The sequence below is a fragment of the Schistocerca cancellata genome, chromosome 2, assembly GCF_023864275.1.
Source record: "Schistocerca cancellata isolate TAMUIC-IGC-003103 chromosome 2, iqSchCanc2.1, whole genome shotgun sequence".
Classification (NCBI taxonomy): domain Eukaryota; kingdom Metazoa; phylum Arthropoda; class Insecta; order Orthoptera; family Acrididae; genus Schistocerca; species Schistocerca cancellata.
This window is the reverse complement of record NC_064627.1, coordinates 1,057,997,331-1,058,009,847: the sequence shown is the minus strand read 5'-3', so window position 1 is coordinate 1,058,009,847 and position 12,517 is coordinate 1,057,997,331. Positions and strand designations below refer to the sequence as shown.

General features: G+C 45.2%; 1 protein-coding gene across 1 annotated transcript in view; it reads right to left on the bottom strand.

Annotated features, from left to right (window-relative positions):
• LOC126163053 (probable ubiquitin carboxyl-terminal hydrolase FAF-X) overlaps positions 1–12,517 on the bottom strand; it is a 331,505-nt gene that overhangs the window by 27,446 nt on the left and 291,542 nt on the right. The window contains exons 40-41 of the mRNA XM_049919945.1: positions 10,931–11,031; positions 155–384 (exon numbers count right to left, since the gene is read on the bottom strand). Coding sequence (XP_049775902.1) covers positions 155–384; positions 10,931–11,031 — 331 coding nt within the window. The remainder of the gene's footprint in view (positions 1–154; positions 385–10,930; positions 11,032–12,517) is intronic.

Here is a 12,517-nt window from a genome sequence, read left to right as displayed (position 1 = left end):
GAACCCAGGGCCCTGTGTTCGGGAAGCAAGAACACAACCGCGAGACCATTAGCTGTGGACCTGTTTAAATGTGTCATGCACTTACTACACTTTTGCAATTGATGTTCTTCACGTAAACAAAGAAGAAGAACTAACCAATATATTAAATTCATACCTTTCAGTGCATTATGAATCCGGTGTGTTTGCCAAGAGTCTTCCATAAGCAGCATGCTCAACAGTAGGTCCATGTGATGCCTCAGTTCGTGGCAGTAAGCGTAGGCTATCTGCCACAGCAGCTCGCTCAAAACAATGCGTGAGAAGTGAGGATTCTCCCAGCAGCAAAACTGCAGTAGTTTTACTGTCTCTTCCGAGAGATTTGCATCTTCAATTACTTTTTTTATATAGCTGTGAAAATTATCAATGAGTAAATAAAAAACCATTTATCTCCATGAAACAAGTGAACATTTAACACTTAATACGATATTCGTAGCATGTTCGCAAACACCAACAACTGTGGACTGAATACAAAGCTTGCCAACAAGAAAGAATTAAATTAAATTTGACTTCTGTGTAGTGGTTTACCCAGATACAGTGGCTGAAAGACCACCACTCCAAATTCAGATTTTGTGTGAATATAGGTGACTAATGTAAGTAATTAATGTAATTTGGAAAATGTCATATCACCTTGCTGATTGTAGAGCTGAGAACTGACCATGAATGTATATCAATAGCATGGTAATGCTCAATGGAAAGGGAGACCACAGTGTTACAGATCCTTGATTGATCTTCAGCTATGCAGTTGTGCATGGACAAACAAAACTAATAAATTTAAAATACTTTTATACTGTAGAGCATTATGAAATGTGTGAAAGTATGGACACACTAGTGTACCACATTTTAGCATTCCTTCCTATTGCACTTACAGATGACAGTTCATCACTGTCTCTTTGAAACCCACTGTAATCTGTATGTCGACATATTAACTGTTTCAAACAATGGAAAGTCCAGGTTGGAACAACAATTATGAAAGTACAGATTGTTACTCATTGTAAGGATGACATGCTGAGTTGCAGAGAGACAGTACAAAAAGATTGTTTATACACTAAGCCTTCAGTCAAAGCCTTAAACACACACACACACACACACACACACACACACACACACACACACACAGAGAGAGAGAGAGAGAGAGAGAGAGAGAGAGAGAGAGAGAGTGTCTGGAGATGGCTTTGGCCAAAAGTTCAGTGGGTAATAGTATTTTTGTTGTGCCTGTCTGCAAGCCGACACGTCATCCTTACAAGTAGCAATCTATCCTTTTCATAATCATTAATTGCTTCAGTTTAGAAACTAGCCGAAGTCACGTCTTGTACAATCTGGATGTCCCAAAATGTTTCACATAAAAAGAGCCTTTGTGCCAAGTGCAGAAGGCAAATGGCTATTGTCAAGTAGTAGACAAATTCCTCATGATGGCATTCCACATGTTTTGTCATGAATATCTCAAGTCATCAAAACATCATACAATATTGTATACATAGTGGAGAAGGGGATATTCAATTACTGAAAATGTAGATTCACAAATGAAACAGAATTTGGATTTTAATGACAGTTGATGTACTCTTATCATGCTAAGAATATTAAAGGACTTAGGCTTTTGATTGAAGGGTTGATTTGGGGGGGGATCAAACAGTGAGGTCATCAGTTCCATTGGACTAGGGAAGGATAGGGAAGGAAGCTGGCCGTGCCCTTTCACAGGAACTATCCCGGCATTTGCCTGAAGCCATTTTGGGATATCACGAAAAATCGAAATCAGGATGACCTGATGCAGATTTGAACCATTGTCCTCCCGAAAGTGAGTCCAGTGTGCTAACCATTGCACCATCTCGCTCGTTGTGGGCTTTTGGTATCATATCTCCTTACAGAGAGAAGCGATATTGTGGCTGCCAACTGTACTTTCAAGAAGACTGCAGTAGATTTGAGACGAAACATATGCGAACCAGAACCAATCCAAGACAATGTGTTGGATAATAGGTGATGGACTTGTGGTGTTTTAAGTTCTGGTAGGTACAGGTGGTTGCCTATGCATGTACCTGCAGGGTCAGAGGACACAGCATTTATTCGTCAGAGTAAGCTAATATTTAAAACTTAAAACCCCAAAGAGGCTTGAGGATTACCACAGTGAGATGATATACAATGTGTTGAAATAATGATTTACAAAATATTGTTGCCATCCCTCCACCTAAGTTATTATTGTGATAGGCAATGTCAGTTTCTACTCACTCAATGCAGTCCCTAATCCCATGTTACAAAAGCTGATGATATTGCTGAGTTATCAAGCAATAGCATCCTACGTAAAATACCACAAACAAGAGCAGAATTGCTGCTGCTTTTCAATGCCAATAAAGCTGCATACCTTACCAATAAAAAAGATGAGATCGCTAAACAACATGGGTAACAAGTTAACATATTGTCACTGTACCACTGCCACTACAATCCCATTGTGACAATATGGGTAAAGTTGAAATATTACACCTTAGAGAAGAATAATATTTTTAAACTGCTGATGTTGAGTCATATGCACATAGTGGTTTGCAGCATCACAATTTCTGCATGGGAAGATTGCCTACGGCAGGCAGAAAAGTTACAGGCCCAGAATTGTCAACAGGAAATTAGTAGGGACTGCATTATGGAGTCCCTTCATAACACTGGGGCCCATAAGATAGTTTGTAGATGGTGGGGGGTTAGACTTGGGAGTGTGGAGCATTTTTAATATTTTGGAAGATTAATTGCGCCTACAAGTAGGTATACAAAACATGCCATTATGACTATGTTAAAAACCTGCATAACAATGACTTTTAAATCATTTTTTTGAAAGAGAAACACCTCACTACACTACACTTTTCTTTACCTTAGATCTACAGGAGGGCCTTGACCTCCTTGCCCCCAGGAATGGGCATGCATACTTCATAACAAATCTTCATGTGTCAATTTCATCACAGTTGGACAGTGTAGATGATTGTACCACTTTACAGTCATGAACTTGGTTATTAGTAAACTAATTACTGCCTTCATGGGTGCACTGCATATTATTAGTACCAAGAATCAATTGTTGAAGTTATGTATTTTATAGTTTATTTGTGATTGAAAATAACTCTCAGGAGTGTACAGGAAAATAGCTTTCCAAATTTCACAAAATCAGTTGTTTTTGTTCTTGTTATGACGAAACTGAGCAAGTACAAGACTAATAAAACAATGGAAACTCCAGATAGGAATATCAGCAATGTAGGAAAAGACAGACGATTACTTAGAGTGAAGAAGACACGTTAAGTTGCAGGCAAGCACTATTACAAGACATCTGACATTCCAGTGCAAGATGCTGGAGTTGGCAGTCGCGCGTGTGTGTGTGTGTTTTTTTTTTCCCCCCCTGTGGTTTTGGGGCGCACAACTGCAATGGTCATTAGCGCCCTGACTACGTTAAGAATGCACCGCGAGGCACAAGTTTAAAACAACAACTAAAAGGGAAAACACGATAAAAGACAGACTGACAGGCATAGGATTAAAAAACAGCATCATCAAATGTCCTTAGAGAGATTTGTCAAATTGATAAAACGAAGAACACGAGCAGCTGCTCGTGGGTCATCCGCTAAAATGGCATCTAAAGTACATGGCAGGTTAAGATCTAGACGCAATGTGTTAAAATCCGGACAGGACATTAAAATGTGGCGGACCGTCAGCAATTGCCCACATGGGCAGAACGGCGCCGGCGCAGCCGTCAGCAGATGGCCATGGCTGAACCGGCAGTGTCCAATTCTTAACCAGGCCAAAACTACCTCCTCCCGCCGAGAAGGGCGTGAGGAGGACGTCCAAGCCACGGGAAGAGGTTTCAAGGCCCGAAGCTTGTTGTCTGTAAGTGCAGCCCAATCGGCATGCCACAGCGATAAAATGCGCCGACAAATAACCCTGCTACAATCTGATGAAGGGACACAACAAGAAGCTGTCCGAGGCTGGAGGACCGCAGCCTTGGCCGCGGCATCTGCAGCTTCGTTCCCAGGGATACCGACATGGCCAGGGACCCACATAACGCTAACCGGAGAACCGACGTCCACCAGCTGCCGAAGAGAGCGTTGGATCTGGTGCACGAAAGGGTGAACCGGATACGGATCACTGAGGCTCTGGATGGCGCTCAGGGAATCGGAGCAGATGACATAAGCAGAATGTCGGTGGCGGCAGATGTAAGGAACAGCCTGGTAGAGGGCAAAGAGCTCAGCTGTGAAGACCGAACAATGGCCATGGAGCCGGTATTTGAAACTTTGTGCCCCGACAATAAAAGAACACCTGACCCCGTCATTGATCTTAGAGCCATCTGTATAAATGAAGGTCATATTGATGAACTTCGAACGAAGTTCCACAAAACGGGAGTGGTAGACCGAACCGGGGGTAACCTCTTTTGGGAGCAAGCTGAGGTCAAGGTGAACGCGAACCTGAGCCTGGAGCCAAGGTGGCGTGTGGCTCTCGCCCACTCGAAAGGTTGCAGGGAGTGAACAATTAAGGTGTTGAAGGAGGCGACGAAAGCGAACTCCAGGGGGTAGCAGGGCAGAGACATACAACCCGTATTGACGGTCGAGAGAGTCGTCAAAAAAGGAACGATAAGACGGGTGGTCGGGCATTGACAGTAGCTGACAGGCATACCGACAAAGCAGTATATCGCGCCGGTAGGTGAGTGGCAATTCGCCAGCGTCAGCATGAAGACTCTCTACGGGACTAGTATAAAACGCTCCGATCGCAAGTCGTAAACCCCGATGTTGTATGGAGTTGAGGCGGCGTAAGATGGATGGCCGTGCAGAGGAGTATACGAAGCTCCCATAATCCAGCTTGGAGCGGACGATCGACCGATATAGACGAAGTAGGACGGTTCGATCCGCTCCCCACGACATACCACTGAGAACACGGAGGACATTTAAAGAACGGGTACAACGGGCAGCCAAATATGACACATGTGGAGACCAGCTAAGTTTCCTGTCAAATGTAAGACCTAAAAATTTGGTTGTCTCCACGATTGGGAGAGCAACGGGACCGAGTCGTAAGGACGGTGGGAGAAACTCTTTGTAGCACCAGAAGTTAATACAGACCGTCTTCTCGGCAGAAAAACGGAAGCCATTGGCGACACTCCAGGAGTAAAGACGGTCAAGAGAACGCTGAAGACAGCGCTCCAGGACACGTGTACACTGCGCGCTGCAATAGATGGTAAAATCGTCCATGAAAAGGGAGCCTGATACATCAGCTGGGAGGCAATCCATTATTGGATTGATCGCGATGGCGAAGAGAGCGACGCTCAAAACTGAGCCCTGTGGCACCCCATTCTCCTGGCGAAAGGTGTCTGACAGGACAGAACCCACACGTACCCTGAACTGTCGATCCATTAAAAAGGAACGAATAAAAGGAGGGAGGCAACCGCGAAGGCCCCATGTATGCATGGTGCGGAGAATGCCCGCCCTCCAACAGGTGTCGTAAGCCTTCTCCAAATCAAAGAACACAGCCGCGGTCGGGCGCTTCCGCAAGAAGTTATTCATAATGAAGGTCGACAAGGTAACCAGATGGTCAACAGCAGAGCAGCACCTACGAAATCCACATTGTACATTGGTAAGTAGGCGTCGAGACTCGAGCAGCCAAACCAATCGAGAGTTAACCATTCGCTCCATCACTTTACAGACACAGCTGGTAAGCGAGATAGGTCGATAACTGGAAGGCAAGTGCTTGTCCTTCCCCGGCTTAGGAATCGGGACAACAATAGAATCGCGCCAGCATGCGGGAACATGTCCCTCAATCCAGATGCGATTGTATGTACGAAGAAGAAAACCTTTACCCGCAGGAGAAAGGTTCTTCAGCATCTGAATATGAATAGAATCAGGCCCTGGAGTGGAGGACCGTGATCGGCCAAGTGCGTTTTCGAGTTCCCGCATGGTGAATGGGGCATTATAACTTTCACGATTTGAGGAGCGGAAGTTAGGTGGCCTAGCCTCCTCTGCCTGTTTGTGAGGGACGAAGGCAGGGTGGTAATGAGCGGAGCTCGAAACCTCTGCGAAAAAGCGGCCGAAGGCATTGGAGACATCCTCAGGGGCCACAAGGACGTCATTCGCGACCGTCAAGCCAGAAACTGGTGAGTGGACCTTAGTGCCAGATAGCCGGCGCAGGCTACCCCAGACAACAGAAGAAGGAGTAAAACTGTTGAAGGTGCTTGTGAAAGCAGCCCAGCTGGCTTTCTTGCTTTCTTTAATAATACGACAACACTGAGCACGTAATCGTTTATAATTGATACAATTCGCCACTGTAGGGTAGCGTTTAAAGGTGCGTAAAGCACGTCGACGAGCACGTAAAGCGTCTCTACATGCTGCGGTCCACCAGTGGACCGGTACGCGACGTGGAGAAGAAGTAGGGTGAGGGATGGAATATTCAGCAGCAGCGAGAATGACTTCCGTGAGGTATGCGACCTGACGATCGCAGCTTGTGAAGGTTTGATCCTGAAAGGTCGCCTGGAAGAGAAGAGCCCCCAGTCTGCCTTGGAGATGGTCCAACTAGAGGAGCACGGAGAGGGGGTATGCTGCAGGAGATGGATAACACACGGGAAGTGGTCGCTCGAATATGTATCAGAAAGTGCATACCACTCAAACCGGCGTGCAAGTTGGGGAGTACATATAGAGAGGTCTAAATGGGAATAGGTGTGAGATGTGTCCGAAGGAAAAGTAGGGGCGCCAGTATTGAGGCAGACAAGATTGAGCTGGTTGGAAAGGTCTGCTAACAGGGAGCCCCTCGGGCAGGATGCTGGAGAGCCCCAAAGGGGATGGTGGGCATTGAAGTCTCCAGTTTACAAAAATGGTGCAGGTAGCTGAGCAATAAGTTGCATCACGTCTGCCCTGGTAACGGCAGATGACGGTGGAGTGTAAACGGTACAAATGGAAAATGTAAAAGTGGGGAGAGTAATGCGAATGGCAACTGCCTGCAGGCCGGTGTGCAACGTGATGGGATCATAGTAAATATCATCCCGGACCAGCAACATAACCCCTCCAAGAGCTGGGATACCTACCACAGGGGGTAGGTCAAAATGCACAGATGTGTAGTGTGCCAAGGCAATTTGATCGCATGGGCGTAGCTTCGTTTCCTGGAGGGCTACGACAAGCGAACGGTGCAAGCGGAGCAGCAACTTCATGTCCTCTCGGTTGGAGCGAATGCTGCGAATATTCCAGTGAATAAGTGCCATCGTAAGAAAAGGAAGATGAAAGAAGGGGTCACCTCGAAGGCCGCTGAGGGCCTGGCTTCGAGTGAGCACTGCCGCCGCTATCAGTAGGCGGACAGTCATCGTCCATTGGGTCTATAGGTTCATCGGCCATCTTGGGAGGATGGCCAGGAGGGGGAGCTTCCTCCGCCGGTGAACGGCCAGATGTTCAGCTACCAGCGGTGCGGCCAGGCGAAACGGATGACGGCCTGGGGCGGCAACCACTGGGTTGAGCCTTCTTGGAAGCCTATGAGCCTTCTTGGAAGGACGTTTGGTGGAAGTACTGGTCGAAGGCTGGGAGGGCGAGGTACGTAGGAAGTCTGCACGGGATGGTTCCTTCTTGAAGGCCCGTGCATCTGACTTCTGGGTCTTCGTCTTAGCAGAAGCTGATGAAGGGGCTGGTGTCTGTGGGGTGATGGGAGGAAGAGGAGACGTCGACCGCGCGATCTTAGCACTGGCCGAACGGACGACCGTGGTGCTGAAGGTCAGATCGCATGTCTGGGTTGCCACCTCCCTGGTAGTCCGAGGAGAGGCGAGGACACTACTGTATTTCCCCGCTGGGAGCAGCGTGGGCTTCCTCCTAGCCAATGCTTGCGAGCAGCCGAGGTGGACACTTTCTCTTTGACCCGAATTTCTTGGATACAATGTTCTTCCTTATAGACAGGACAGTCGCGGGAGGATGCGGCATGGTCACCCTGACAGTTCACAGAACGAGGAGACGGAGGTGGACAGTCACCCTCATGGGCATCCCTGCCACAAGTGACACATTTAGCCGCATTGGAACAAGACTGTCGAGTGTGATTGAAACACTGACACTGGTAGCAGCGCGTAGGTGTCGGGACATAGGGGCGAACAGAAATAACCTCGTGGCCCGCCTTGATGCGCGATGGCAGCTTAACACTATCGAAGGTCAAGAAAAGTGTCCGGGTCGGTACAAGGTCATTGTTGACCTTTTTCATGACCCTATGGACAGCAGTCACGCCCTGCTCAGCGAGGAAAGATTGAATCTCCTTGTCAGTCAATCTGTCGAGGAAGCTAGTATAGACTACACCACGAGACGAATTCAAAGTTCGGTGGGCCTCCACCCGGACAGGGAACGTGTACAGGAGTGTGGCCCGAAGCAGTTTTTGTGCCTGAAAGGCGCTCTCAGTTTCTAGTAATAAGGTACCGTTACGCAACCTGGTACAAGATTTGACAGATCCGGCTATGGCATCTACACCCTTCTGGATAACGAAAGGGATGACAGAGGAAAAATCCTTTCCGTCCTCAGATCGAGAAACGATGAGGAACTGTGGGGCAGGCGGTAGTACTTTTGTCACTGGTGGCTGGTCACGTTTCCGTTTTTGGGCAGAAGTTGAGAGAGATGGAGTGAAATCCATTGCGGAGGAATCCCCCATGATTGCCAGCGTCTCTGATGGCGCGCTCCTTCCTTGTGGGGACCCTCTCAGAGGGCACTCCCGCCTTAGGTGAATGTTTACACCTCAGGTCACACCTCCCGAGAAACAGACGGAGGGACCAATCGGCATGGTCAGAAGGTATCAGCTCAGGCAATCACCCCTCCCCGGGCCTGGCCTTTACCAGGGGGTAAGTGCGTGCCTTACATGTCTACCCAGGGCGGGGAATTACGCGTTACCACGTCACCGGCTACGCGTGCGAACGCGTGGGTCGGCCTTCAGGCACGCACAGGGAGGAAGGAAGAAGAGGAAAAAGGAGAGAGAGAGAGGGAGGGAGAGGGAGGGAGGGGGAGGGAGGGAGAGAGAGGGAGAGAGAGAGAGAGAGAGAGAGAGAGAGAGAGAGAGAGGACAGACTGTCTCAAACGCCGAGGTGGAGACCAGAGAAGGCAAGGAGAAGAAGGCAAGGAGAAGAAGGCAAAGAGAAGAAGGCAAGGAGAAGAAGGCAATGAGAAGAAGGCAATGAGAAGAAGGCAAGGAGAAGAAGGCAAGGAGAAGAAGGCAAGGAGAAGAAGGCAAGGAGAAGAAGGCAAGGAGAAGAAGGCAATAAGAAGGCAAGGAGATTTTGCAGGGGAAAGAGTAAGGAAGACAGTGAGGTGGAGAAGAGCAAAGAAAAGAACCAACCAAAGGTAGGAAGAAACGAGAAGTGAAAAAGCAAAATGACCGCAAATAGAGGTCGTGGAACTGTCCGTCTCCGGACGCAGGTGCTAACTACCCCCGTGAGGGGGAGGGACTCCTTTTAGTCGCCTCCTACGACAGGCAGGAATACCGCGGGCCTATTCTAATCCCCGGACCCGCAGGGGGTGTGTGTGTGTGTGTACTTGCGTGTGAACTGCATGTGTACGTGTCTCTCTTACTGGATAAGGCTGTGGCCGGAAGCTATTGCAAGTGTCTTAATTGTGCCTGTCTGCAACTTGATGTTTACAGTAAGTAGCAATATTTCTTTTTCTACACTGTTGATACAAATACATTATTTACATGAGTAGTTCATAAGGTTCATTTGAATATATAAAGCAGTAGTATACAATCAACATAGCAGATATTCAAAAATAATTGAAGTTAATGTCACTGTACTGAGCAACACACCGTAAACTTTTTATGAGTAAAATCGTCTCGGCTTTCACGCTGGGTCAGTTTGATTAAAATTCTCAAGCTTTCCATGGTTAGATTTATCATTGTCATCAGAAGTAAAACTAGCCTTCGATAGCTTGAGAATTTTATTCTGACACAGGTTGAAAACCAAGAATATTTTATTCAGTCCTGCCAAGACGAAAGACTTCGAGGACACAGTAATTTTTTTTTTTTAATTTTTATCTGGAAATATTTCAATATTATTAGACAATGATCAATCATGTTTTCTTGTTTAGTTCCACATTTATTCTTTCTGTGAGTACCTGACATGGTTGGTACAGGTATACTTTGCTAGATTTTGTCACTTGTAATTTTTGTAGAGCCAAACTGCAACTAAAATTCATTCTCATTGCTGTCTTCTTCTCTTTTGGAAAATATTTTGCTCATGCTCTCTAAATCATTCCAGATTACGTCCCCTTCTTTGCCATCAGTGATGGCGCTAAAGTGGTGGTTGACAACTGTACTGTCCACAAAACCACTATTAAATCAGGAGTAAATTATTCACTTTTGTGGCCATTATATCATAGTTGCTTTCTGTGTGCTTTAATTCATGCAGCAATATGTTCATGGTCATACAAATGAAAAATTTTATGGTGACTTGTCAAATAGTTCAGACGTACGACCAATTCAAGAAAGCACTTCTTAACTCAGGAAACACTACCACTGATGCAGTTTTGTCTCAATAAAATGGATTGTGGATAACAATGAAAAATGCTTTATTTCTGTATAGTTGCATAAACAGTATCAAGATCAGTTTGTAACCCACAAAAACAGTGAGACGCATTGCTCACAAAGTCTGGCAGAAATGTAAAATTAAAGTGTAAAGTAGAATGTTCTATGCTAGGTGCACTGTCTACCCACTGGAATGGTGAAACTCTTAAAAACAACAATACTGCTAGGTGCATGTGAGTGCCTGCACACCGTTCAGCTGCCAGCGGAGAGCTAGACCAACAGTATGGATTGCATAGTATTCTCCGTGACACTGCATAGTATTCTGGTGACACTGCATAGTATTCTCCGTCTCTGCCTCTGCCTGCACAGCACATGCAGCATCAGTGTAATGTAGGGGGCTAGATAATGTACAAGATAACTAGAAACCAACCTTGTCCTACCAAAAAGGATCTCTGCTGCTTGTGGCTGAATAGGCATGATGTAATCAGGACAAGCTGGATCACCATAAGGATTTGGCAATGGCAGCACACCCTGGAATAAAAAATCGTTTTTATTATACAGATTGAATTTATGCTTCTCTGATTATTCTGGGGCATACTGGTTGAATGCCTCCATAACAAAAGCAACATTGGACATCTGTAACCCTATCAGAAAGGCAAAAAACTATAACTATATTAAATTCAAAATGATCTCTCTGTAGCCCACTTGTAAGGTCACCAGCAAGTGATTTGTATTGAATGTTTTGGGGAAGTTTTGAGAGTTTGCTTAGTTCCTTGGAAACATTAAAAAATACAAAAGACAGTTTTCTTCTTTTCTGGCTAATAATTGGAAAACTATGCATGTTTCAACTCCCAATCAGATTAAGTTAAACAAGGCTAAGTTTTCTACAATTTTGATCCTCATGATATCCTTTGATCCCAGGATGATGGGGGCACCTGTTGTGAGGACAAATGAAGACTAATGACAGTATTATGAAAAGGATAAGCTGCCATGCACATTCTTTTTGTTGGCATGTGTGCAATTCAACATCTCCTCTACATGGTAAGGGGCACTCCACCCTTTTTATAACATTATCATCAGTCCATTCTGGATTTTGCAGGTGAAGATTAAGATCTTTGTCTCCCCTCTTCCTCACAACATGAGTGTCCTTATTCTCTTGGGACCTTAGTGTCCTACTCTTCCTTTTTAATCTTGTTGGTTCCATCCCTCTCTCCTCCATGAGGAAGGAATTATTAGCTCCCAATGTTAGGCTGAGAGTGTACATACTTTTCAGTGCATTTATTAGTGATTTTAGAGATACTCAATTGAACTGACAGAAGAAGAAACTGTAAAAAACACACAACACGAGGCAGGGGCAGAGGAGGAGAGGAGCACACAACAGTGTCTTGTGCAATTGTACAGTGCCTGCTGAAGGCCAACATCTAAAATTATGTGACTCTCTTTGACAAACACTAAAAGGTCCATCAGCAGTAAGTATGCAAGAAAGAAGGAAAACAAATAGTATTTTAAACTTTACTTTTATTAAATTTGCACTATGTTGTAAGTACTTTGATCATAAATGTTCTGTGTCATGGAATAATTATTATAAGAATTAAATTACTTTGTAGCTTATACCATATTAAGAGACATATGGTATCATATGAAGTATTATGTACTTTATATTATATGATTTGAGCTGCTTCTCAAAAACACTATGGAAGCTGCTATAAAAATGCTTTTTTACGAATAATAGGTAGAAGTTAATTTATCACAGATGTGAAAAAGTGTTTCAGTTGTAATGTACTACTGTACATGTATATCAAGAATACTATTGCAAAAGAAAAAAAAAATAAGTTTGGTCCTTTTCATTTAGCAACTTTGAGGAAAAAAAGTTCATTATTTCAAAATCTAGGTGACGTGGCCAAGAAAGAAGAGATACCACAGCGAAGCTATGAAAGAAGTCAAAAGAATTTTCCTCCTGCATGAAATAAAATCATTGCACATAAGCTTTATGGGAAAATAGAAGAAAGTTTACAGA